This window comes from Mugil cephalus, chromosome 18 (assembly GCF_022458985.1).
Source record: "Mugil cephalus isolate CIBA_MC_2020 chromosome 18, CIBA_Mcephalus_1.1, whole genome shotgun sequence".
In the NCBI taxonomy this organism is placed as follows: domain Eukaryota; kingdom Metazoa; phylum Chordata; class Actinopteri; order Mugiliformes; family Mugilidae; genus Mugil; species Mugil cephalus.
This window is the reverse complement of record NC_061787.1, coordinates 18198162-18222853: the sequence shown is the minus strand read 5'-3', so window position 1 is coordinate 18222853 and position 24692 is coordinate 18198162. Positions and strand designations below refer to the sequence as shown.

Here is a 24692-nt window from a genome sequence, read left to right as displayed (position 1 = left end):
AATGCGGATCTATATTTATAATTCACTGTTGGCTTGCTGCGAGTGTCTTTAACCGTCTGTGGTTCTGTTCGGTGTCACAGGAAGAAAAAGCGGATCAGAGGTTGCGTAAAGAAGCCCAGGTGACTCTGTATCGTAACTACAGAGTGGGAGACTTTCCAGACATCCAGATCCCGTACAGTAGCCTCATCGCCCCCCTCCAAGCCCTGGCTCAGGTAAAATTGCTTCTCCTTCCTGCACCCATCTCCAGTGGTATGGTGTAAATATCCCAAACATAAAAGGAGAAACTTGTATCTGCTGATTACTTTTACTCACTAATATTTGTCTCTGTGCACCCGTCTTAAGAGCGACCCCATTTTAGCCAAACAGCTGTTCAGCTCCCTCTTTTCTGGAATCCTCCAAGAAATGGAAAAACAACACAGACCAGATGAGAGTGCGAGTATCAAGGAGGAGCTAAGGTGCAACCTGAACAGATTCCTGAGCCAGAGTACACTCTGCTTCCCTCCGTTTATAGCATGTGTGCAGGTAATATTTGCGCTCATTTGCCAAAGTCTGCCATTACCATTACCATGATTGCACATTTCAATTTTTTTTTTTTTGTCTTTTTTTGATAGTGATGCATTCCCCTGTGCTTGAAGCTGTGCTCTGTTCCTGTAAGATTGATGTTTTGATGCTCTCCTGGTTATTTTGTTGCAGGACATGTGCTACCAGCATAAGGACCTACAGCAGATCAATCCAGCGGACATCAGCTCCACTTGCCTTATGAGTCTCCAGCAGCCGTCTGGAATCCTGTTGCTGGAAGAGGGCTTGCTGCATGGTAGTGTCCCGAGTGAACGTCCGGCTAAAAGGTCACGAGGACGCAAAGAAATCCCCCCAGACACAAACAAATGGATCCACCTTGCAAGGTAATCAAGGGTTTATTTTCATACTGTTGATAATGTGTGTGTATATATGTATATATACATATGTATACTTATGTACAACATCGAAAATACATCACGAAAATGGCCCCAAATAATGAACCGCTAAGAGAATGTCAAACAACAGAAACCTGATGATAGTCCACTTTTAACAATTATAATTCATATTGTAGAGCTTATTACATCTTTCCTCTGTTCTCCAGACTGTACAGGTCACTGGAGGATTACGATGTTGTGCGTGGCATCTTTGGTGGTAAAGTTGGCACCAAGTCAATCACCTGTGCTGCCCTTCAAGCTGAAGCCAACACTGATTTTGCTGAAGCTGTGAAGCTTTACAACGAGGTGTGTAAGATGTGTTGAAGCTGGTGGTCGATTCTTGTTGAAGCTTTTCCTTACGTTGCTTGTCAGCGCACATGGAATGGTACATCAGACTGCTCTGTGTCTTCAATATTGACAGGCTCTAAACACAGAGGACTGGCCTGACGGGGAACCTACCGACTCTGAGAAAGACTTCTGGGAAATAGCTGCTATGGAGGCCTACAGTCATCTGACCGAATGGAAGTCTCTTCTGTACTGTTCCACTGTGAACATAGATGAAAACTCACCACCCAACCTGGACAACATGTGGTCCGACCCTGTCTACCAGGTAACTAAAGGCAGCAATGGCTCTTCCCAGACATTTTTATCATATTTAGTAACAAAGGCTCATTTTGATAATCGATAATGATAATAAAAGCACTGGAAATTGAGATGTCCATGAAGTCCTTTGTCTTTTCTAAATTATGCCAGATACAGATGTAATCCTCTGCTAACACGAGTCTCTTGCATGTGTGTTAGGACATGTACCTGCAGCACATGATCCGTAGCATGCTGAAGCAGCTGCAGCTGGGCGAGCGCGACCAAACTCTCCTCAGCTTCATCGACAAAGCCATGAAGGTGGAGGAGCGCAAAAAACTGCTGGAAAGTCATTACAGCCAGGAACTCAGCTTGCTCTACATCCTGCAGGAAGACTACGACCGCGCCAAATACTACACCAGCCACGCCATGCAGCTCTTTATGGAGGTCTGATATGGTGGCGATAATTACTTTTTGTTGGTATTTTTGTGTGTGGGTTTCAGTGACAGTGTTTGCTCAATCTGTTTGCGTCATACAGAGTTACTCCAGTGTGGACACACTGCTGACTCAAAGTCGACTGACCATTCTGCAGTCAGTTCAGTCCTTGACGGAGATCCAGGACTTCTTGACGTTCATTAAAGGAGAAGGTGTGTGAACACTACCTTAAAACTCAAAACACAATGGGAATCACACCTTACTTTGAATAAATACAAATAGTTTTTGTGTTGCTATCAACATTTTCTAACTGTCACTGTATTTCAGTGTCTGTGAGCTCTCTTAAGCGCCTCATCAGATTATGGACTGAACGGTATCCCGATGCCAAAGTGGATCCAGTGAACGTATGGGACGACATTGTTACGTCCCGGTAAGTGATACAGGACTACTGCTTATAAACTGCTTGTAAATCATTCAAGTGTGTAGGTAAAAATACAGCTGTAACCTTTATTTCTTTGGTCTAGGTGTTTCTTTTTGGACAAGATCGTGGAGAAGCTGAGAGGTCACGCTCCCAGTGACAGCATGGAAGTGGATGGTTCAGAAGACCCAGCCGGGGGCATTGAGACATTAGTGAACACCTGCAAGTTCGACATGAAGCTACACATGGCCGATAGCGCAAGGGAGCAGGTGAAGACACAAGCGGGAGGAAGTGACTTTTTTGTGCTGTCACGCAGTATCCAGTCAAACTCACCTGAGTGTTGTTTTCAGAATAACTTCCCGGTCGCCACCAAGCTGCTGAAGGAGCTTCACAAAGAGGCCAAAACCAACAGAGGCCGGTTGCTGCGATGGGTCCACAGTTTTAGCCGCTACAACCATAAACGCAGCCAGACTCAGGGTCCTGTGGAGCAGATCACTGTCATCCTGAAGACTGTCCCACTCCTGGGTAAGTTCAGAGAATTCAGAGAGCAAGTTAAAATGTAACTCCAGCCTCTCTTGTTGAGATGTCCCACATCACCTCTTTCGTCTGTGTAGAGGACCTTCAGGATGACTGTCAGAGTGCGCCGGCCAAGGTTTTCAGATGCCAGAAGATACTCCAGGGTACGTCTTTCCACATGTTGGCCACAGCCGTAAGCAAGAGCCCCTCAGTCCTGGGAACAATTGATGTTGATAAAGCAAAGAGAGTTGTTGAGCTTTCTGGAGTTCCCTGGCCCTGCAGCAATCCAAAGGTACTTGACTTACATTTTTTTCAAGGTTGTAACTTTTTTAGGTAGTGGTTGTTCAAATGACAAAATATTGTCGTTACTGCTGTACAGGCTGAAAGGTCCCAGTGCATGCACAAACAAAAAAATCACTAGTGTTTATTTTCTTGCAGAAAGCGGAAGAAGGGCTGCAGTTGCAAGCGCTGAAGTTGTTGTGTGAAGCAACCAGAAAGGCCGATGAGGAGCTTCAGTCTTATTCTCAGGACTATGTGGAGACAGACAGCATTGTAGAGACGTACATGGCTTTGGCTAACTTCTGTGACAAACTGCTAAGACAGGAGGAGCAGAGTGATACAGGTGAGTAAACGCGTTTACTACCTGTGCACCCCTGTTAAACACTTAAGGCTGGTTTATTACTGTAGAATGCATTCTGGCGTATTTAAACACCTCACAGAGGTCACTCCTTTTGGGTACACTGCTGTCAATGTAGTAAATGTCCCTGCCTCAAATTTGGTTTTGTTCTTTCTCACTATTGTGTCTGGTATTTTTAATATTATTATATTTAATTGTATATATTAGGAAAAACTGAAAACTGCAGATGCCAAACATGATAATAAATATTCAGGTAGAAAGGAATATATTTTTATTCAAATGGAAATATGTGCAAATTGACAGTTTGGTAAATTCATATAAAGTAACATGGCTGTTAGGGTATTCTGAGGAGTTGTTGCTCGTCATTTCCCCTGTGTGTTTGGTTACAGAAAGCCAGTTTCCAGACCTTCTGGCTCTGCCTGTTCATGTCGTGGAGAGCATGCTAAAAGCGCTGAAGATAAACTCGGAGGAGGCTCGTCTCAAGTTCCCACGTCTGCTACAGATCATTGAGTTGTACCCGTCTGAGACACTAGACCTCATGACGAAGGAGGTTAGTTTGTGTCTCATAGGAGCAATTTTAACATTTTTTTTCAGATATGGTGCAGTTTTTTTATTTGTAGAACAATTAGTTTTTCTTCCCCTTGGTGTTGGTCTGGAATTTTTTTCATGTAGTTTTATTTAGTTATGTAAAATAATGATTAAATCAACATCCAGGCTTTGGATGTGAAATTTGACTTCATTCCAAGGAGTCCTAATTTTAATTTGATGCCGTATCCTGTGATTTATGTGTGCGTTAGTTGATGGCTGTTCTGTCTGTACGTAGATGATGTCAGTTCCCTGCTGGATGCTGATTAGCTGGATGAGTCAAATGGTTGCTCTGTTGGATAAGCCGGAAGCAGTGGCAGTGCAGCACTGCGTTGAGCAGATAGCACAGTGCTATCCCCAGGCTCTGGTTTACGCTCTCATGATCAGCAGCGAGAGTTACCAGTTTGAGGACTCGGCTACGGGATATCAGCAGCGGGAATTTGTCAACAGGTACTTACTTTTTATTTTTCATAAATGTTAAAAATGTGTTTGCAAGTCTGCTCTTCACTAATTTTATGTGTGGCTCAAAAGGCTGAGGGGCATGCTGGATAAGGGAGGAGCTGTGAAGAACTTTGTGAATGCACTGCAGCAACTTACAAATCCTGAGATGCTTTTTAGGGTAATCAGTGAAATTTGCAACCCTGAATTATTATTTGAGCCATCACCTTTTGGTGGTTTGTAACCTAACATTGGTCATTGTCATTTGGTCACGCAGGACTGGTGGGATGGTGTGAAAAACGAATTAGGCAAACCAAGCTTTACCAAGAAGCAGATGAGCAGCATGTACGAGGAGATGCGCTCTTTTCTCGGAGATCGTAACATAGCTGGTCACGGAACGTTTCGCAAGAAGTTTATCCAGGTTCATCATTTGTTTATGTTTCTTACAATTTAGGTTTCTGCACATTTAGTTCAATATTCACCAAGTGTATGATAACCAACTGGTTCTTCAGTGGAAATTGCCTCTCTTATTGAAAATACAATTTTATAAATTAAGGTGCCATCTACAATATTAAAGTTACTTATTGACACATGCAGTGATTGTACAGCAGTGTTACAGGAAATTGTGCATTGAAATGTTGAAAATGATGAAAGAACTTGTCAAAGTAGCTAGCTGCAAAGTCTAGGGCTTAGTGCGTTTTTAGCTAGCAAGTCTAATTGTAGTGGCTGTGTTTTTTCCAAATTATACTAACTGATCTGGTTATCTCAGTTATATTTTAAAGTGTTATTATTTCCCTATTTTTGATCCGTCTATATTTGGCAGCTTTGGGACTCCGTACCAGGGACTGACCATGCAGCAAAATAAAAAATAGTTGTAAAAACATTCTACTAGTGGAGCTCTTAAGCAACAGAATGTAATTTTCCACTCTTTCATTATTGTGTTCATGGCAGAAATTTTCAAAAGATGTGGAGAAACTGCTGGGACCTAATGGTAGCAAGCTGTTCGAGAAGAGGAATGACAGAAAGTTTGTAGGGCAGGTGGATGAGCTGGCAGGATCCATGCGGGGATTCCAGAAGGAACCAGGGAATCTGAAGGAATACTCCCCCTGGCTGAGTGGATTTAAAGCTGATCCATTCAGCAATGAGCTCGAGATCCCAGGTCAGTAAGACGAAGCCTCAATGAAATTGTTGTAACGTGACATCTTTGAATGGTGCAGAATTTCAGTATGACTTCTTTCAAAATCAGCACTAGAGCATTTGAATGTGTGGCAGTGAAAGAGCAACAAAAAAAGGAATTTGTTTCTCTCATTATGTTGCAGGACAGTACGATGGCAGATCTAAGCCTTTGCCAGAGTATCATGCCAAGATTACTGGCTTTGATGAGAGGGTACGTTTTTGTCAACTGTCTCTTGTCATCCTGTGTGTTTGCACATCTCTTTGTGGGCTGGTCAGTAACTTAATGTGGCTGTATGCCCTGCAGGTAAAGGTGATGACTTCTATTCGCCGTCCCAAACGTCTGATCATTCGTGGGGATGATGAGCGGGACCACCCCTTTCTGGTAAAGGGTGGGGAGGACCTTCGCCAGGACCAGCGCATCGAGCAGCTTTTTGCCGTCATGAACATTCTGCTGAGCCACGACACGTCCTGCACACAGCGAGGCTTGCAGCTGCGCACATATCAAGTCATTCCCATAAACACGAGGTACTGCATATATATTGGTTGGATTGAAAGTTGATGATGAACTAGACTAGAGTTCATTTGTTTGTTTTCCTTTTTTTAAATATAATTTATGATTATTGATTCTGCAGATTATTTATTTGAGACTGAGGATAATTGTGGTATCATGCAAACACTCTTTGCACGTAGCTTTCATGTAACAGAATGTCCAAAATGCTTTTTTGCTTACAGAATTGGTCTAATTGAATGGATGGAAAACACCAGCACTCTGAAAGACTTCCTCTACAACTCAGTGACTAAGGATGAGAAGGAAAGGATTGTGAGGTACAGTACATGCGTTTCACGTACATGCGTGTCCAGTGATAAAAAAGAAATGTCTTCGTTATTGCTGTTGTTTAAACATGTTTAAATCGTATTTTCTGTCATATGTTCTGAGATACATGCAGAGAGCTTTTTCTTTAATTACGGAGCAATCAAAAGGAGCTATTCGATTTATAATAATAAGATGTACTGTATAGACCTGGGGGTGCTTGGTAGGACCGATGGCCCAATTGTAGCGCATCATGATTAAAAATATTGTGACTGTATGATTAATTAAGGATGTTTTTCTCTTTAAGGGGCACAGACCTCTACAACACATGGCTCTCAACCTTTGGTGAAAAATCGGAAGGTGGTATTGTGCTATATAGCCGGGCATACAAGTGAGTCGACTGATCTTTTGTCCTGGCTATAACAAGTAGTTTTGGCATCTGGTTCAAATACATTTTATAGTTATCTGAAAGCATGTATTGTTTATATACTGTGAAATATCAAACAAACATGAGGTTACACTTAAACTCTGCTTTCTCCCAGGAAAGCAAAGCGTGCTGATACAATCAACAGCTTCACGAAAGTCTTACATCACGTGCCCAGTGATCTGCTGAAGTAAGCTGAATATCTGTATAACACAACAGCTCCTGAAGTATAACACTTGAAATAATAAAACATCTTCTTCTCTCTCCCTTTTTTTAAATTTTATTTTATTTATAGGAGAGCTTTTCTAAAGCTGTGCAACAGTCCCGATGCCTTTCTGTCCCTGCGCTCCCACTTCATCAGCTCTCACGCTCTGCTGTGTGTCAGCCACTGGATTCTGGGTATTGGAGATCGCCATCTCTCCAACTTCATGATCAATATGGAAACGGGAGGCATGATTGGCATTGACTTTGGTCATGCATTTGGCTCGGCCACACAGGTCAGTCTAGTGGAAGCACTGTATTTGGACAAGGAGCAACAATTCATGCCATTTTTTTTATTATTATTATTATTTATTTTATTTTTTTTTACATGTATCCAGTATGATCCATATTTGACTTTGAAATCTTGACGTTATAGTCTCAATAGCGTATGAAGATGTGTTATAAATATCTTTGTCATTAGCTTGTATGGAAATCCTAGAAATAAATAAGAAATTGAAGAAACGGTAAATTGTAAAATGAATGTAAGTTATAATATTGCACCAACAAAATAAACACATAAAAATGAAAAGATGAGTGTCAGCAGAATTAAAGAGTGTAACATTAACCACTGTAGTTAATAACTGGTTTGCCTGTGGGATCCTTGCTGTCGGCGCAATGACGTCCAGCTCTATACAAGTGAAGCAAGTTTGAACCAACCACGTTTATAAAATGAATATGCCTTTTTTTCTCATGCAGTTCCTCCCTGTGCCTGAGCTCATGCCTTTCCGGCTGACCCAGCAGTTTGTGAATCTAATGCAACCCTTGAAGGATTCTGGTTTGATCCAGAGCATCATGGTTCACTCCCTGCGAGCCTACAGGGCCGAGCCAGACCTTCTGCTTAACACCATGGATGTGTTTGTCAAGGAACCCTCACTCGACTGGAAGGTAACCGTCCAACAGAATATTCTGGACATATTCTACACAGTATTGTAATATCAGCTGTACCTACAGAAGATTGATCACTGGACAAAATCCCTATGTTAAATGTGAACTTGTGGCCTGTCTTTAATTATATTCCTTAAATGTATAGTCAGAAATAATCCTCCTGCAAAAGTAGTCTCTCACAAACCCCAGTGACCCACTCTTGTCCTATACCTTAATGTCTTGTTTTCTTCTTAGACAAGTGTTTTTGTTATTTAGTCTAGCCCAATCACTAAAATGGAGTCAGAATAGAAATATACGTTGTTACAACTCTATACAATTCAATAATACAACAAACCACAACCTCCAAAGTGAAAATACAGCACCTACTTAAATTAAACATACAGCGCTCAATACTTTGTTGATGCACCTTTGGCAAATATATCATTATTATTATTATTATTATTAATTATAGCCTCAAGTCTTTTTTAATATGATGCCGCAAGCTTGGCCCACTTATCTTTGGGCAGTTTTGCCCACTCCTCTTTACAGCACCCCTCAAGCTCCTTCATGTTGGATGAGAAGTATTGGTGCACAGCCATTTTCAGATCGCAAAGTTTTCACATTGTCATTATGGGGTATTGTGTGTGGAATTTTGAGGACATTTTTTAATTTCATCCATTTTGCATTAAGGCCCTAACATAAGAAAAAATGAAGTTTCCGGATACACTGTGTGCTGAATACTATAACCTTCATGAAGCTAAATTTAGTGCAAGACTTTTATATAATAATGCTTTTATTTCCACTGGTGTACCTGATAAACTGGCAGTGGGTGTATATTTGTCTGTCTAAAAAATAATTTCATAAATCAAGAAAGTAGGCTTTACAGTACAATCAAAACTAAAACATAAGACTCCATGGCAGTCAACAAGAAGGAGTGGGACTTTGGCGCTACACAGGTCAGTGTTTCTGCTGGACTGAAGGCAAGACCACATACAGTAGAGAGATGACGGTGGACAGAATGAAATGTGTTCTTCAGATGAAATCCAGTTGGTACCTTTGCGTTTATTTGTGCTTTAGAACGAAACCACCATTAAACAGTCAGAGAAGAAATTTTCTTTTGCCTTATTCAGTTCTCTCTTCCAGCTAATGCCGCTCCCTCTTTTCATCATACTCTAAGGGACGAGGTTGAATATTATGTTGTATTTACTTAAGGCGTTAAAATATTTTAATTGAAATTCTGCAGTTTTTTCTTGATTTGACATTTCGTTATTTGATTAAAAAAAATGTCTTTTTTTCAAACTGTGATAAAAACGTTTTGTCATTGGTATTTCACAGAACTTTGAATTGAAGCAACTGAAGAAAGGAGGCACATGGACTGAGAGCGTAAACACCAAAGAAATCAACTGGTATCCCTTACAGAAGGTGAACTTTGCCAGACGAAAACTAGAAGGAGCAAATCCAGCTGCTATAACCAGGTATATTATTAAATGTTAATGTTGGACTAACTTCAAGATGGAATATAAGTTTCTATTATAGACTTTTGCAATGGCAGAAAACTGCTTCAACTCTATAGCTTTACTCCATTATTATTTGCCTCTTTATTACTTGTGTGTGACAACTTGAGATGTTGGTGTATTTTGTCAGTGAGGAGCTGAAGCTGGGCTTTGAGAAGGACTTTGCCTTCCCGGGGATGCAGTCCGTGGCTTTGGGAACTGAGGAGCACAACGTTCGTGCTCAGCTTCCAGCTGCAGGCTTGTCAGTGGAGAAGCAGGTGGACTGCTTGCTTGATCAAGCCATGGACCCAAATATTCTTGGCAGAGTTTGGGCAGGCTGGGAACCATGGATCTGATTCTCTTCCTCTGCGCAGTCATTCTCAGTAGTTAGAAAGCAAGTGCCATGTTCAGAAAGGGTTTTGGGAAAGGATATTTGATATAATTGTGTGATAAATATGTAATGTGATGTCAAATATCATCTCTTTTGTAGTTGTACAGAATCATTTTAATGAGCTGTGACGGTTTTTGCATGACAGGATCACAGCTTCAAGTAGAATGAGTAAGTAAAATCTAACAAAAGGATGAAATTTGGGAGTGAAAATGCTGCATGATTACTGTTTGGTTTTGAATTCGAAATGATTACAAACCCCGCAACTGTGCAGAGTTTAGATACTCAATTATCATACTCACATTCTTTCTACTGACTTTTAGAAATTAAAATGTATTAAAGAAATGAAAAATATATGACTTTGTTTAGTCGTTTATTTCTTCAAAAGAAATAATTTAAACAAGCAAATACAACAAACATTAAAGTTTCATTTAATTACATATCAACACAAGGTTGAAAAGACCAAAACTAGAAAGAACAATTTGTTAAAAGATAATTCTGAACAGGTAATTTGATCGACCCCAGTCTCACAAACATGTTGAATAGAGTGGTTGGTAGATTTTAAAATCATAAGTACATTTATGTTATAAATATGACCATGATTATGTAGATGTCAGTTTCCCCCATTACCTATTAACAATAGTGAGGGTAACACATTTTGATGGTTGTGAACGTCTCTGTCAGAATCCGTTTCTGAGATGAAATCGACACAATTATTAACACTTCCTCATAGGTCACAGATTACGTTCACATCCACTGTAAACAAGACCGATTTAACTTTATCAAAATCCTCCACATGTAGTCACGTTAGCTGACATGTTCACTTTACTTATAATTTTAGAACTTTTATTCCCCAGAAAATACATGCCCTTAATTTCATTTTTTCATTTCAATTTCATTTTTACCCAGATTATGGGGTTGTTATATTCACATAAAAACACCGAGTCGTTTTCGGAGGGCGGGACTTGTTCATTTCCGGGTTGCTATCGGTTAGCCACACCCACTGTCCCGCGTTAAAAAAATGTAACAACGCCACAACGCGGAACACTTTCACTTTCGCTTTACGTCGAGGAGAAGTTGTGTCGTCTTTCGTCTCTCGTCTCTAACAAGTAAATAATACGAGTTTTTGGTCCTGAAAGATTGTTGGAAGCTGAAATCATGAAGGTCCTTGTCTTCGCCTTCGCTGTCGTCGTCTGTCTTCTGGAAACTTCTGTGGCCAAAGAAGGTACGTTTGATTGTTGCGTACTTATTTATACCAACATGGCTGTTGTTACACGGTAAGGCCGCGAAATGGCGTCATAAAAAATAGTCAACGCTTTCTGTGTTTAAAGATATGTAAACGTCTTTAAAGGCGTTTTAGATTGAAAATAGGTTATAGAAACTTGTATAAAAGCTCAATATCTTAACTATGTTATACTATATTTGTGTGTAGTTAAAGTTTCTGACGATCATTATGTATTTGTTTATTTAACATATTTACCTACATATACACAAAATTTATGTCATGACCATATTTATTTTATACTTTTATTTATTGTATACTTTACGCTTTGCCCAACATTTATCGTCATATAAATACGGTGTTTATACATTTTATACGACCACATATTTGCATATCCTTTTTCATTTCATATGTACCGTAGCTCATACAATTAAATAATTTAGTCTGGTTTTATCCCTATTTATACAAATTACATTGCCACAATCGTTTCACGAGAAGAGGGTTAAAATCTTTTATTCCAACTTTATGGGCAACATTGTGTTTCTCTTTACGTTTACACATAACATCACGATCGGTGTGAATACTATTATTAAAACTACAGTTAAAAGTGAGTGAAAGCTGAAAGGGTGTTTTTTTTTTTTCTGACCTTGTTTCTCCTCAGCTCCACCCAAGGTCCAGGTGTACAGCCGTAACCCAGGAGAGCTTGGGAAGGACAACACCTTCATCTGTCACGTGAGCGGCTTCCACCCGCCAGAGATCAAGATTGAGCTGCTCAAGAACGGTGCAGAAATGCCTAATTCCAAGCAGACCGATCTGGCCTTCGAGGAGAACTGGCACTACCACCTGACCAAACACGTACCGTTCTCGCCAAAGCAGGGAGAGACATATTCCTGCAGAGTGACACACGTGGGGAAACCCAATACCTATGTTTGGGGTATGTTTATTTCTCAGTTTCCTCTCGTGAAATGACTGTGTTGCTGCTAAATAAGGTTGTAGAAGGTTTATACCCTGTCATAGATAGTTGACTATAATGAAAAAGGATTCAAACCTTTAAGTGATGAGTTCTTTATGTCCAAAATAAGGGATAATATAGCTAAATAACTAAACATGAAAGGCACACTAAGATAATCAGCCTGAGAAAACAAGCCCACTGAAATAAAATGTCAGTCCCATTTTCTCTGAGATGAAGATCTCATCTCATCTTCTACTTAAGCTTTTCCTCACTATGGTCGCAGGGGTTGCTGAAGCCTATCCCAGATAGGATGAAGATCTTACAAACGTTTATGTTCTCTCTCAAAAAAAAAATGGGAATAGAATCACTTCTTCATCTCAGTTTTCTAGATCTCAACCAGACACGCGTAACACTAGTATCGGACGCCTCTACCTCTACTACTGCATCAATACACTCCCTGGCCAGTTAGGTCGGTACTCTAGTGAAAACGGATTATTACATCATAACAGCCATGGATTAAATCTTTCAAATAACCCGGAGCGCCATTGATTCAACTGTCCTTTCATTTTGGAGACTGAGGCTTGTTGTTGTGCTATTCAATTGCACTGGGTTGTACCAACATGTTTCTATTATTTTGACGATCCTATTTTAATCAGTGGGCTAGGTTAAATAACAGAAACTAAAAGCTTTTAATTCAGTCCAGTTTAACAGCACCGCAGACTACATCCTCCAAAATTATCGTCCTGTTGACTTATCACCTTTCCGGTTGTGTTTCAGCATGAAAAACTGGATCATGAGCTGTAGAGTTGAATTATAGAAAATCCATAATGCTGCATCTACAGGACAGTGGTGTTAATACACAAATCAAATACTCAAATACTCATACTGATTTAACGTTTGTTGTGTCCTTCCACAGATCCAGATATGTAACCGCACTTTGCATCCGGTATGTACCCTATACGTTCTCAATGCAGTTTACAGCTCAGTAGAAGTCAGTTAAGGACTTCCAGTGTATTATCTTAGCATATTTGTACTGTAACAGTAACAGAGTAATCACACACTGCTTTACTCTTTTCTCCTCAGTGTCAATAAAATGAAGGCGGCTGGATTGCATCTATAATCTCCTGGGATTTTCTACAATCAAGGGCTTGATTATTTAAGTTTGAGCGTCGGCGAATGAGAGAAAAGAAAGAAAATTCAAATGGCAGTAAAACTTAACTGAGTGATTGTTGCAACCAGGAGGGCAGATTGGCGCACAAACACATACATACCGCATCAGCTTAAAATTAATGTAAAGATCATGTAAAAATTTGTAATGACTCCGTCGAAGCCCTCCTGTGTTTAATCAAATTTGAGGTCTTTGTGAGCATTCCTTCGTCTTTGATTGGCTCTTTTGTGCTGTGTGTTGCTGACAATTATTATGTTTTGGAGTCCATTGAGGGCTGTGAGCAGTCCTCCTCTTTTGATAAAAGCACATTTTATTTTATCATGTGTTTGGCATTGTAAAATATTAAGCTGCCTTGATATGTCTCTGTGTTTTGCTTCAACTTAATTCTCCTATTAAACAGCCTGGACGTTGGGTATGTTTAGCTTTCACATACTCACACAACCAACTTACTCTTTAGGAATCTTTTTGTATAAGCACATTCGGTGAAGGTGTTGTCATACCACTATAATTTTCTTTGGTGGTAAGATTACTCACTGGAGCCTTTGTCAGTAAACCAGTTTTATTACTTTGCTTTGATTTAGCTACACCCCTGTAGCCCTGTTCTGGTGATGTCTGTCTGTATGTCAGATTGATTATGATTATGTTCCTCAAAAAAATAAAATAAAATCTGAACCAATTACAACGGGTTTCACATTTCTTCTTCTCTCTTGGCTTTACAATTAAAAGAGCAGGACACACTCAGTAATTAATAACTTTTTGTTTATTGTCATATTTGTCTTTAATAAACACCATCCAAGATTACTGAAGCTTACATCCTTCTGTTTGCTTTATGGAAACTTCCTCACAGGCCACATATTTTCATCTAAACTATAGAGATTACACGAGAAGTGTCAACTCCTCCACATGTAAGGTTTCAAAGTCCGATTAGTTGGACAGTAGATTAGTCACTACTTGGAAAACATGGTTGTAAACAAACTCCTGAATTACTCAAACTTTGACTCTAGTTGGTATTAAATAGCATACAGATATTTTTTATACTAAAATATAAAAAGTGTAGAGCAGAATGTGTACACATTTAGAGTGGGGGAAACAGATTATTAATAGGATTATACTGGGGAACACATTCAAACATTGAAGGCAGTAAATCACAAAGCTGTCCTGGAGTCATTCCCTTGGCAACTGCATACGCTCCAGCAATGATTGAGCACTAAATGTCTCTGATTGCTTGTTGGACTATCCGATTATGTGCAGAGGGATTTTTTTTTTTCATATCAGCTGGAACATGCCCCGTGATGAAATTCCAATGACGTGTTACAACATTCATATTCTACACGTCACTGTACCGTAAAACCACAAGAAAGACGAAGTTTGTGTGGGAAAGAGTGATATTTATTCTTTCAGAACATAAAATATAATTTAAATTTAGACTATGAAACGATATATAATATACCAAGCAGAGCTGATCCTTTTCTTTCTTTCTTTCTTTTTGTAATTTATGAACATTCACAGGACACAAAGAGGACACCTGGTTGATTTGACTGCACTACATTAATTTCACCAGCAGATGTCAGCCGTGTGCGATTTGTTACGGGAAACCTCCAGCGTGGGATACGTTTTCAGAACAACACGCTGAAAATGAAAATAAAACAAGGTTATAGATCCGAATAGCCTTTATGTTTGTTTTACCACGAAGACCTCAAATATATTCACATTAAAGTGTATTTGAGTAATCGATAAAAAAATATAAGAAGGGTATGATTTGCTAATAATAATGTGTATGTAAATAGCCTACAATATCATCATCAGAAATCGGTCCTGTCGGTGTAAAGACTGAAGTCAGAGAGGGAAATCTTCCATTCAGTGTTCTGATTATTAGGAGTGGAGCAACTTTTGTTGACGTTTCATTACTTGGAACATCTTGTCAGGGCAAAACAAGGTGAAGACACAGATTACAGAACATCCAGGTACATTCAGTCAACGTGAAAAGGCACATGTCAGTTCAGTCCAGCTCATGTCACAGATCTAGACTGCCAACGAGGTCTTGGTGGAAATAAACCTGGTACATTTGCGTAATAAACTGATTTCCTCATTGAAATCTTAAAACATTCTTCACCTTTTGAAATTGATCAATTTTTATTGGCATTGATGACCGACTATGAGTCAGTGAAATTAGTTGATAGGGTTGGCTCAGCTCCCACTCATTTATAACCATTAAAATGATAGATAGCAGAATGTTTCTCATATGTGCAAAAAAAACGAAATCAAACTCATCTGCCGCATTTCTCTTTTGTGGAAGCATTTACAAAAACAACTGTAGCTTCAATACCGGCAAAGACAATAAAACACCTGCTGCTTCTCAGACAGTACTACAATGTTTCTGCTAATCAGGACACTCCATGCCTGTTGTTGGACTTTTATTGAGCCGGTTATCTTGAACATTGACACTGAGTTATTGGTGGGTCAAATAGTGTCAAGTCGGCGGAATAACACTGGAAATAAATATTTTCAGAATAAATTTTAAAAGATAGCTGGGGTTGCTTTAAATATTTTAGAATAGCTTTGCAACTGTGGTTTACGTGTTGAAATGTGCAAGATCAAAATGGCAAACGTTAATGTTATTTTTATTTAAACAAATTGAGATAACTTCCCGGTGACATGCTTGCACTGCAATGAAACATGTTGCGGTGAACTCCTGTCGGGATCATTTATTTTGAAGGGTCAAACCGGAAGTCTTTAATTTTATTTTACTACTTTAAAACCCCAGGCACCTGTTGTTAAGGGAGGACTTCACGAAAAAAAAAAAAAAAAAGGTCTCACAGACGTTCACTCACACACACGCCAGTCACAGTGTGTCAGTGTGTACATCACATGGAGAGAAGAAACCCAGAGGAGCGGAGTTGAAGAAACGTTTTTTTCGGACACAACTGGGAAAGATAACGAAAGAAAACGTCCTGTGGATTAATAACCGTCTCATTACTCGTTTTTCGGACGCTTTTCCGCTTCAGGATTTTCTTCAGCTGCGATGTTTCGGGAATCAGCGGCAGGTAAGTAATGTGAATTTGAAACTCGTGATTGGATAGCTGCGAAGCAAATTTCTGCTTGTAAATCAGCGCAACAAGTCTTCTGACTTTCAGCATGAGCGCAAAAAAAAAGATATCCACACAGTGAATTCCGTGTTCACATTTCGCACTTTAACTCATTGTTTGTTGGCGAAATATACTCGTTTTTTTGACGAAAAAAAGCTTTAAACCCTTTCTGCCAACTTAACACAGCAGTTCGGCATCCACAGAATACACGAACGATATACGACTCCCACAGAAATTTAAATTTACCATCATGATGTAGTTTAAACGGGGGTCGCGGTCTGTGCGTGAGAACGAGCTGCAAAAATCCAGATTTTATGACAAAAAAAACATGTTGTTTGGTAGTTTTTTAGATTTTACAGATGCCGAATTAACTAGTCACCCGCAACGAACTGTCGGTCATAATATGAGTTAATTTGGTCTAATTGTATTTCATAAAAAGGCGAAAGAATCTTAATACTATCGTATTTAGCTGGACGCTTGTTGTGTCTCTTCAATTGTCATTAGTTATGTAAATCCATTCTTATTTTTTCTGTTTATCAAATTAAGTAGACTATTTGATTTTTTAAGATCTATTCAGTTACATTTATAAAGCATTTAAGTGAACGACATGTCAATTTGTTATTCTAAAGAAGGAAATAGAGAAATTTAACTGCAGGTGTTACAACTACAGTTTCATGAATGGGGCCGTTTCAGGTGTTAATTGCACTTCCAGAGGTAAGCACAACAAAACCAGTCAGTAAAGATTTACTCATCCTTGTCGGTCTATGTTTAGGATTATAAATGGTATTATTATCCTGTTAAAATGAACAATGCTGAGGTTTATAAAGCGTTGCAACACCTCGTTTAGTGAATTACCTCATAATCATTCAAAACAGTACACCGCTTGTAAAATATTGCACGCAGAAAGCAGCACTGTGCAGAGACTGTTCAGCTGCACGCAGAATCATCTTGACCGTTTTATGGTGCATTCAGATTCTCATTATTGTCAGGTTCAAGAGAAATGTAGAAAAGATAAATAATTTTATTTGGTTTAAAAAAAAAATGAAACAGAACTTAGAATAGTTCAGCTCTTTGTTGATGTCAGTATATACGTCATGTGACTCTCTCTTTGCCCTCTCTTTTCCAGTGTTCGTCATCCCTGTTGGGGTTCAGTGTTTGGTCTGAGAACGGACCTGAACCGAGGGATACCAGGCACCAGGATCGAGGGGCCGCTGTACCAGGAAGTCATGCTCGCTGCCATGCTGCGCCAGAGCTCTGGCGGGGGTTCGGGAAGCGGCAGCGGTGGTGGCGGCGGCGGCGGCAGTGGAACTAAACTCTCTCTAGGTATCTCCAGACTGTCCAGCTCCAGCTTGAGTTCGGCAAGTCCTGCCAGGGTCCCCAAAAGCGATTCCATCAGCTCTGACAACCCTGATAGCCCCACCTCGGACCCAAACTACATCATGCAGCTCGTCAGTGACGTGCGCAAGTTTGCTGATGTTCTTCTCCAACTGAAAGAAGTGTTCAATTCCAAAGGTAGGTTAAAAAAAAAGACACGTGGCCAAACACACACCGTTTTATAAATCTCTGCTTTGATCTCAAGTTGCGGACGCAACAAGCTCTTCTAACTGCAATTGGGTCGTTGAACCTCCACCGACAGCATCTGCTGTACCAGCCTGAGCTCTGTGTGCTGCTATTTTGCTATTTCCAAAGTGTCTTTGGAGGAACCCTGTTAATGATTTGTTTCCACAACAGTTGACCATTGTGTATGCAGGCTTTTCAATAAGTTACACATGTGTGTGCTTCCATGTATCAGCAATGACGTATTGTATGCCCCGTTTGTGGACACAACAGCGTGCGCCTTTTTTTTTTTTTTTTTCTACCTTGTTTGAAAAAGACGTACTGTAAGCTTCCTTTTAGAAAAGAAAGGGGCTCGCGGCAGCGTTGAAGGGAAGGACAAATGCTGAACAATTTGAGCGCGCTGAAAAGGGATTTATGACGGAACGTAGTTGCACTCCGTCCACTCTTGTGTACACACTGTTGCTTTCACTGCAGTGTACACAGTCCCGGGCCTATTTACCTGTTCTGTCGCGCTGCGGCCTTGGTTGCCCGGTCAGTCAACCTGCCTTATCTCACTTTGACTTGAGCACTTATCTTTGCTGTGGTCTCTTTAACACATGCACAATAATCCACAATAATTGTGATAACAATGGTGGTACAGTGAGGGTGCTTAAACCACAAAATATAAACCGTAATAAATAAAACTCCCACCAGATACCTCGTAAGTTATGTTTGATGGCGATCAAAGTGTCTTTACCCAGGCTACAAGGAAGCACAACATGGGCTACTGTGTGAGTGGGTGGTTATACTACCTTTGTATGTTTGGCATTGGGTTTTGGATTCGATCCAGATTTTGTTAATACCTAGACCTGCTGAGGAAGCTCTAGACAAGATCAGGGGACGCTATGCATTGTGGTGCTATTACTTTTCTTTTCTCATTAGCACTGGCATGAAACGGAAGATTTGGAGAAAAAAGAATCTGGGGAGGTCAGTAAAGGTGCTTGACCCTGGCTGGACAGCGTTACAGACAGCAGCTTGACCTGTCAGCGTGCTACACATCAAAGCACTAAATCATCATGTGCAAGAGACTGAGGTCTACAGCCTTAAGCAGTGCACTTTTAGTGTCACATTTTCAGTGTCTTACTTACTCCAGACCAATCGGATACAGTTTCTGTTTGGTTATGTTTAATAAGTATCAACGCGGGCAAGCGCAGGTTCTTGCTATGTAGCAAGGTTGCATAGCTGTCATGCTGGACATTTTTGCTTCGCTGTTTTTCTTTAAGAAACCGGTTTGAAGTTTGTGTGATTGTCCAAATTCTGCACAGTGGCACCTCGGATCCAATTCAATGAGCAGGAGGTCTTATTGCTGCTAAAACATAAAACACATAAAAGTTACAGATCTTATTAGCACCAGTTCCTTTATGCAAATGCAGCCGTCGAGATGCCAACACGTGACTGGAAAACAGAGGAATCACATCTTATTTTAGTTAAGATTTAGAGAAAGTCAGGCAGACTCATTGTAGAAAACAGATCTGACCACAAATGAGGAATGTAACAAAAAGACTGTTGGTCCTTAAGCAAAAGGTTTGACAAAAAAAGTGATTTTACTTCATTTTGTCTTGTGGCCGTAAATCAGGAGATCAGCTTTGGTTTTCTCATTATGTTTGGGTGTTTTGTACTCATTGTCTTATTGTTAAGTTTTAGTGCTCTAGGGCTTTAAGCGGAGTATGCTAACAGATTGTTGGGAGTCGCTGACTTGTGCTGTGATTGGATGTGATTTAAATCCCCCCTCTTAATTTATGGCCATATTGTCTTTGCCGCCCTACACAATAGTTCAAACCTCTCATTACCCTGTGCTCTCACCAAAACCAAAGGGGGAACCCTCTTTTAACCACACCGAGCCAATAGTCACGAGCAGTAGTCGACTCAGGGCCCATACCCCTCTCGCAACGGTGCCTGCATTCACGGTCAGTGATGTGAGTCTGACACCCATTGTCCCAGGAGGCATCTCCAGACTTGCATACTCCTGCTAACTGGGAGCTCTGGCAAAATAAAAAAAAAGAAAAAAAGATTTGTTCCCAAGTCAAGAATAGCCGCGTGCTGCACGGTTGATCCCTCAGGGGCTTTCCTCAGCCAGAGTTTTATTTTTCTAGCAATGCACAGCGGCCTTAAATGGCAATTATAACATAGCTCGCTCATCATTTGCGTCTGCAGCCGGTGACGCATGAGTGAATTTTGTTTTTTACCAGTGCCTGAGAAGAAATCGTTGACGTGCGTGCTCCGCCGCCGTCGGGTCATTGTTGAGGACGTGTCATCCTCGGAGCGTGACAGATATTCCCATTCTCTCTTTTTGAGGTTGTGACCTCGTCCAGTGGCCACTCGTGAAGGACATGTCAGTAATTGGAAGAGATTATTATTTTGAAGGTTCGGCCTTAACAGGGGTCACGGAGGACGTTCGGAGAGCGGATGAGCTACGGAGGTGGTCTCCGTGGCCTTTTGTGTTCGGCTGCGAGTGGGGCCTCCGAGCCTCTCCATCATAAGATTAGCGTTGCAAACATTTGGCCCTTACGTGTCTTACGTTCAGCAAACAACAGACTGTGTTTTTGAGATTGTCATCGTCGCCTATTTTAACAGAGAGGGTGTTGTTGTGGCAGCCCTGACTTAACATCACAGGTGTGTCAATTATGCTCTGCCAAGATGGATTATGGCCAGTTTTGTGCGTCAGCTGTTTAAGAATGAAAACTGCAACATCAAGCAGTTCACTTGTTGAAGACGGGCTCAACAGGGTGTTGCTTCTGAATTTCAGGCCTAAGCTTCCTCACGTAATGAACAATTATTTCAGTCTTCTTGCGGCAGGCTTTTCAATTTCAGCATACCTGAAGCAGCCTAGCTGGTCATTTACCTCCTTCTTCTGCACCGTAAGTGGTTTTGTGGTGACAGGCGCTCGCCACTTTGAACATGAGTCATCGCTTCGATTTGCTTCATTATCCTGACACGCTTCCTGCTTCCTTCATCTTACATTCCGATCATACGAAGAACTCGATTTACTTTACTAATTGTTATGAATCATATATCAGTCAGCCACAACATTAGAACCACTGACAGGAGAAGTAAACATACATTCACCATCTTGTCAAACTGTTGGACTTGACATTCCTGTGGACGTTACTTAGACATGTAACACCCACCTAGGCCAGACCAGACAACCCCACCCCATAACAATGGCACTCCCTGATGACAGCAGACATCCTCAGCAGAATGCAGCCTGACACACACACACACACACACACACACACACACACACACAAGAACAGTTTAGGAACAACTCAAAAAACATGAAGAACAGTACGAGATGTTGACCTGTATCTGTGAGATGATCCATAAAGGCCCCTCCCCTCGACCCATAGGACGCCCACTCAAAGCAGGACACACTCAAATGGACCATGTCCATTCTCTGATGAGTCACAACTGTTTTGGAGTCACAAGGTAGACCTACATAATATTAAGAAGGTGGTCATAATGTTATAAGTCATCGGTGTAGTCACGAGTCCCAATCAGGACATATCTAAGGAGGACTGTGGCACAGCATTGTGTGTGTATATAAACATGGTTTTACGACAGCCCCATCATTATTAGTCAGAGTTTAAATTGCTGTGTAAAACGATGACTGCGATACCTGTTCTCCTTGAGTCAGCTGAATGTTTTAGCTCTGGGTTTTTAATCATTGACAGGTTGCTACTAAAAATGTTGCTACACGTGTTGTGTAATGAACAGTGACGTTATGTTCCCGAAACACTCCTAGTTTTTCTTTTGTTTTCTCTTCATTTTTGTCAACATCGGCGCACTGATCTTAAACTGATCTCAGCGTTACATAGCTACATGCTGGCTTTGTTTTTGTACCTTTAGTTGAAATATATTGTGGGAAAATATTTTTCCAGCTGAGCACTCTGCCATGATGCAAATGCATGTGGGAAAGTGATTCTGGTCTGGGTCCTCAGAGAAAGCCTTAATGCTATTTTCGTCACTTGTATTCTAAATCACCCCATGTGAAATACCAGCCTAAAATTAGCCATACTTGGGCTTTTCACCATCAACCATTCCAGACTTTCCAAATGGCTGCAGCCACGCTCTGTTTAGACAGGCTATCCCACTGGGTCTGCGGTCCACTGTAAAGCAGTACGTAGCTTCTTCTTGCATCCTGAAAAAGTTCCTTTTATGGTTCTTTTGGCTGTGCGCTGTAAATTATCCCAAGCACAAGAAAACAAGCTTTCCTTGCCTCTCGAATGCCTAGTTGCGCTCACGGTTTATAGGTCCCGTCACAAATTGAGTTTTCCAAAGATCTCGATTTAATCATGCTGTATGCTTATCTTGCTAATTAAGCTGCCTTTTGGGATTTATTACATTAGCTTAATTGTCCTGGGTGATCCTTGTCGAAAAGCACCGCTATTGTCTTGGCATTAGTGGAGACATATATGGGTTAGTTCTTGGGATTGCAGGATTAAAGTGCAGAGTATTGCAGCATATGGCAGGTTCATTTATCCCCTCGGTCTGAGGAAACAGAACATGCACCATTAGCCGAAAATGTTTGCAGCGATGACATGTTGTTTACAAATGGCAAACCATGCTGGCTCCTCAAGTTGCACAGCTGAACTTGAGGATTTGTAAGTTATTTTTTTAAGGCGGGAGCCAAGGGAGCTCCCTCTCTGTGTGTGTCTCCTCTTCCTTCCCTCTGGGAAGATTTATGGTTGTGGGCACTGTTTTTGCAGGGCCAGCTTTGTTCCATGAGGCTGTCGATGTCCGCCACACACTAAGAGAAAGCTCTAGGGTTCCCACACTGCGTATGAGAGCCACATGAAAGGTTGTGGGCATGTACTTGAGGGCTTAAGTCTTTTTATGTACACACAGTGTTTTTCGACAACTGTAAAGTAACAGGATTACTGATGATGTTCTTTTATTTGAGCACAAAAACAGGCATATTATACATGCGCCATATAGTATTCTACCCTTTATTACAACAAAGATGACAGATTTAGCCAAAACCCCATTTGTTTGGGTGCTCAGAGGTTCAACCTTCCCCCTCTTGGATTTGTCTTCTGAATAAGATTAAGTATCCCGTGAATCTGTACTGGGAGTGGATTAAAGGCCTATAGTGTTAGTGCAAATGATTCATCCACTTGACTTTGATCGGGATACAAAATGCATATTCTACTTTGTAGCTGTGTTTTTTTTGCTGTTGTTTGTTTTTTTTGCATGTGGAAATATTTTTTTGAAGAGCTTTGCAGTGCGTGGGAATAAGATACAGCATAGAAAACATAGAGAAAATATAAATCTAATTAAATGGGTTAAATCTTTGAAATGGAAAACCAAGACTTGCTGGAAGTCAAAATCGCTGCACTGGCGTTTTGTCTTGCCTGTTATTAGATGGTGGATGATTTTGATCTAGTGGGCCCAGGGTTTTATGGATGTCAAGAGGATGAAACTAGACAAGCTTAGCACAGACTGTCATTTAAGATGTTGTCTATTCAGTGATGAACTCCTTGTTGCCAAGATTTCTCAAGTAGAGGGAGATTTTGCAGTGATGTTAGTGGTCCTTATTTATCAAAAATAATGTTTTTTCATCAAACTATTGTCTGACTTTTTAATTCACCGCATATCAGTAGCTATTCAGCATAATTGGCTTTGTTTTCCTTTAGGCATCCTCGCATGAAACAGGGTCAGCACCATGCTGGGTCCAGCTCATAACTTGTTAAAGGCCAGTGGAGCTGATAGGAGAGAGAAGGATAACCATCTTTCATTATTATTTGTTTATCTTTGATGTGATGGTAAAACAGACAGACTAAAGCATGAAGCACAACTAGGACCATTTGGGCTCTGTTCTGTCGTCTGAGGCTCAAATTAGATCCCATTGTGGTGTAGGTATGAAGAGGACAGTGGATCTGTTGAAGCCAGAGCAAATGGTACACAAGCAACAATTCCCGTATCCATGGCATCTCTTTAATTGACTTCTCCTAACTGATAATGGTGCCTGTGAACTAACGCTGTCCTATAGATTAGATGAGATTTTCAACTTTATTGTTACTTTATTTTTACTTTATTATAAACTTTAATGAAGGCATCCAGCCAGAAGTTCATATAGCAAAATTAAGTAGGTAGGAGCAAGTATGACTATTGTATAAAGTTAGTATTTCACAGTAATAGTATATATATATATACGAAAACAACAACAATTTGTAAAGACAGAAACCTGAAATTTTAACCTAACAGGAGGGCCCCTGGCATTATACGTTTTAGTAATCTTGGCAAGACTGGCAGGTGCAGATAAGCATTGACTCTGCAGCCCTGAATACCTTCACCCCTTCACCCCCATACAAGGTCTGTGCCTGCTCTAGCTGTTAATTGTAGCCATGGTAAGAAACAAAACAGTGCCTTGTGCTGACTGTGGGCCCATGCTGTTTTCTTAAACTCTTCAGATGCGTTTCCTTGCAATGCATGGTATGCTTGTCCCAACCATTGCTGTAACCATTGCGTTTCCATTTCGTATACAAAACATCACCCTGAACGTGATTCTTTCATGCCCAAAGTTGATAGACACGTGGATTTCTCGATTTTTTATTGAATGAAATGTACTCCTTTGGTCAATCGAACCCCTTTACAGTTATGAACTGCAGCTGCACTTTTGAAGCTTTTTTTGCGCACCCTTCTCTCAGGATTCGATTTCTACTCAAGCTGAACAGTGTCCTCTTGTTCTAA

The 24692-nt window shown here is 40.6% G+C and overlaps 3 protein-coding genes across 6 annotated transcripts in view; all 3 read left to right on the top strand.

The window, feature by feature from the left end:
• prkdc (protein kinase, DNA-activated, catalytic subunit) overlaps positions 1 to 10332 on the top strand; it is a 32947-nt gene extending 22615 nt beyond the window's left edge. For both annotated transcript variants that reach the window (XM_047567909.1, XM_047567908.1), the window contains exons 61-86: positions 81 to 212; positions 343 to 522; positions 694 to 902; positions 1121 to 1259; positions 1375 to 1563; positions 1755 to 1979; positions 2071 to 2179; positions 2295 to 2397; positions 2492 to 2654; positions 2736 to 2910; positions 3000 to 3193; positions 3340 to 3523; positions 3928 to 4088; positions 4362 to 4573; positions 4655 to 4742; positions 4839 to 4982; positions 5513 to 5720; positions 5881 to 5948; positions 6042 to 6262; positions 6470 to 6562; positions 6856 to 6939; positions 7091 to 7162; positions 7268 to 7469; positions 7930 to 8118; positions 9433 to 9572; positions 9742 to 10332. In XM_047567909.1, coding sequence (XP_047423865.1) covers positions 81 to 212; positions 343 to 522; positions 694 to 902; positions 1121 to 1259; positions 1375 to 1563; positions 1755 to 1979; positions 2071 to 2179; positions 2295 to 2397; positions 2492 to 2654; positions 2736 to 2910; positions 3000 to 3193; positions 3340 to 3523; positions 3928 to 4088; positions 4362 to 4573; positions 4655 to 4742; positions 4839 to 4982; positions 5513 to 5720; positions 5881 to 5948; positions 6042 to 6262; positions 6470 to 6562; positions 6856 to 6939; positions 7091 to 7162; positions 7268 to 7469; positions 7930 to 8118; positions 9433 to 9572; positions 9742 to 9946 — 4089 coding nt within the window. In that variant the 3' untranslated portion in view covers positions 9947 to 10332. The remainder of the gene's footprint in view (positions 1 to 80; positions 213 to 342; positions 523 to 693; positions 903 to 1120; positions 1260 to 1374; positions 1564 to 1754; positions 1980 to 2070; positions 2180 to 2294; positions 2398 to 2491; positions 2655 to 2735; positions 2911 to 2999; positions 3194 to 3339; positions 3524 to 3927; positions 4089 to 4361; positions 4574 to 4654; positions 4743 to 4838; positions 4983 to 5512; positions 5721 to 5880; positions 5949 to 6041; positions 6263 to 6469; positions 6563 to 6855; positions 6940 to 7090; positions 7163 to 7267; positions 7470 to 7929; positions 8119 to 9432; positions 9573 to 9741) is intronic.
• A 680-nt stretch (positions 10333 to 11012) lies between these two features.
• Positions 11013 to 14002, top strand: LOC124995516 (beta-2-microglobulin-like). The gene is made up of 4 exons (XM_047567910.1): positions 11013 to 11203; positions 11862 to 12134; positions 13069 to 13098; positions 13236 to 14002. Exons 1-3 carry the CDS (start codon positions 11137 to 11139, stop codon positions 13080 to 13082), a joined length of 354 nt encoding a protein of 117 aa, XP_047423866.1. The 5' UTR covers positions 11013 to 11136; the 3' UTR covers positions 13083 to 13098; positions 13236 to 14002.
• A 2128-nt stretch (positions 14003 to 16130) lies between these two features.
• arhgap29a (Rho GTPase activating protein 29a) overlaps positions 16131 to 24692 on the top strand; it is a 32891-nt gene continuing 24329 nt past the window's right edge. For all 3 annotated transcript variants that reach the window (XM_047568299.1, XM_047568298.1, XM_047568297.1), the window contains exons 1-2: positions 16131 to 16364; positions 17533 to 17918. In XM_047568299.1, the coding sequence (XP_047424255.1) occupies positions 17633 to 17918 (286 nt within the window). In that variant the 5' untranslated portion in view covers positions 16131 to 16364; positions 17533 to 17632. The remainder of the gene's footprint in view (positions 16365 to 17532; positions 17919 to 24692) is intronic.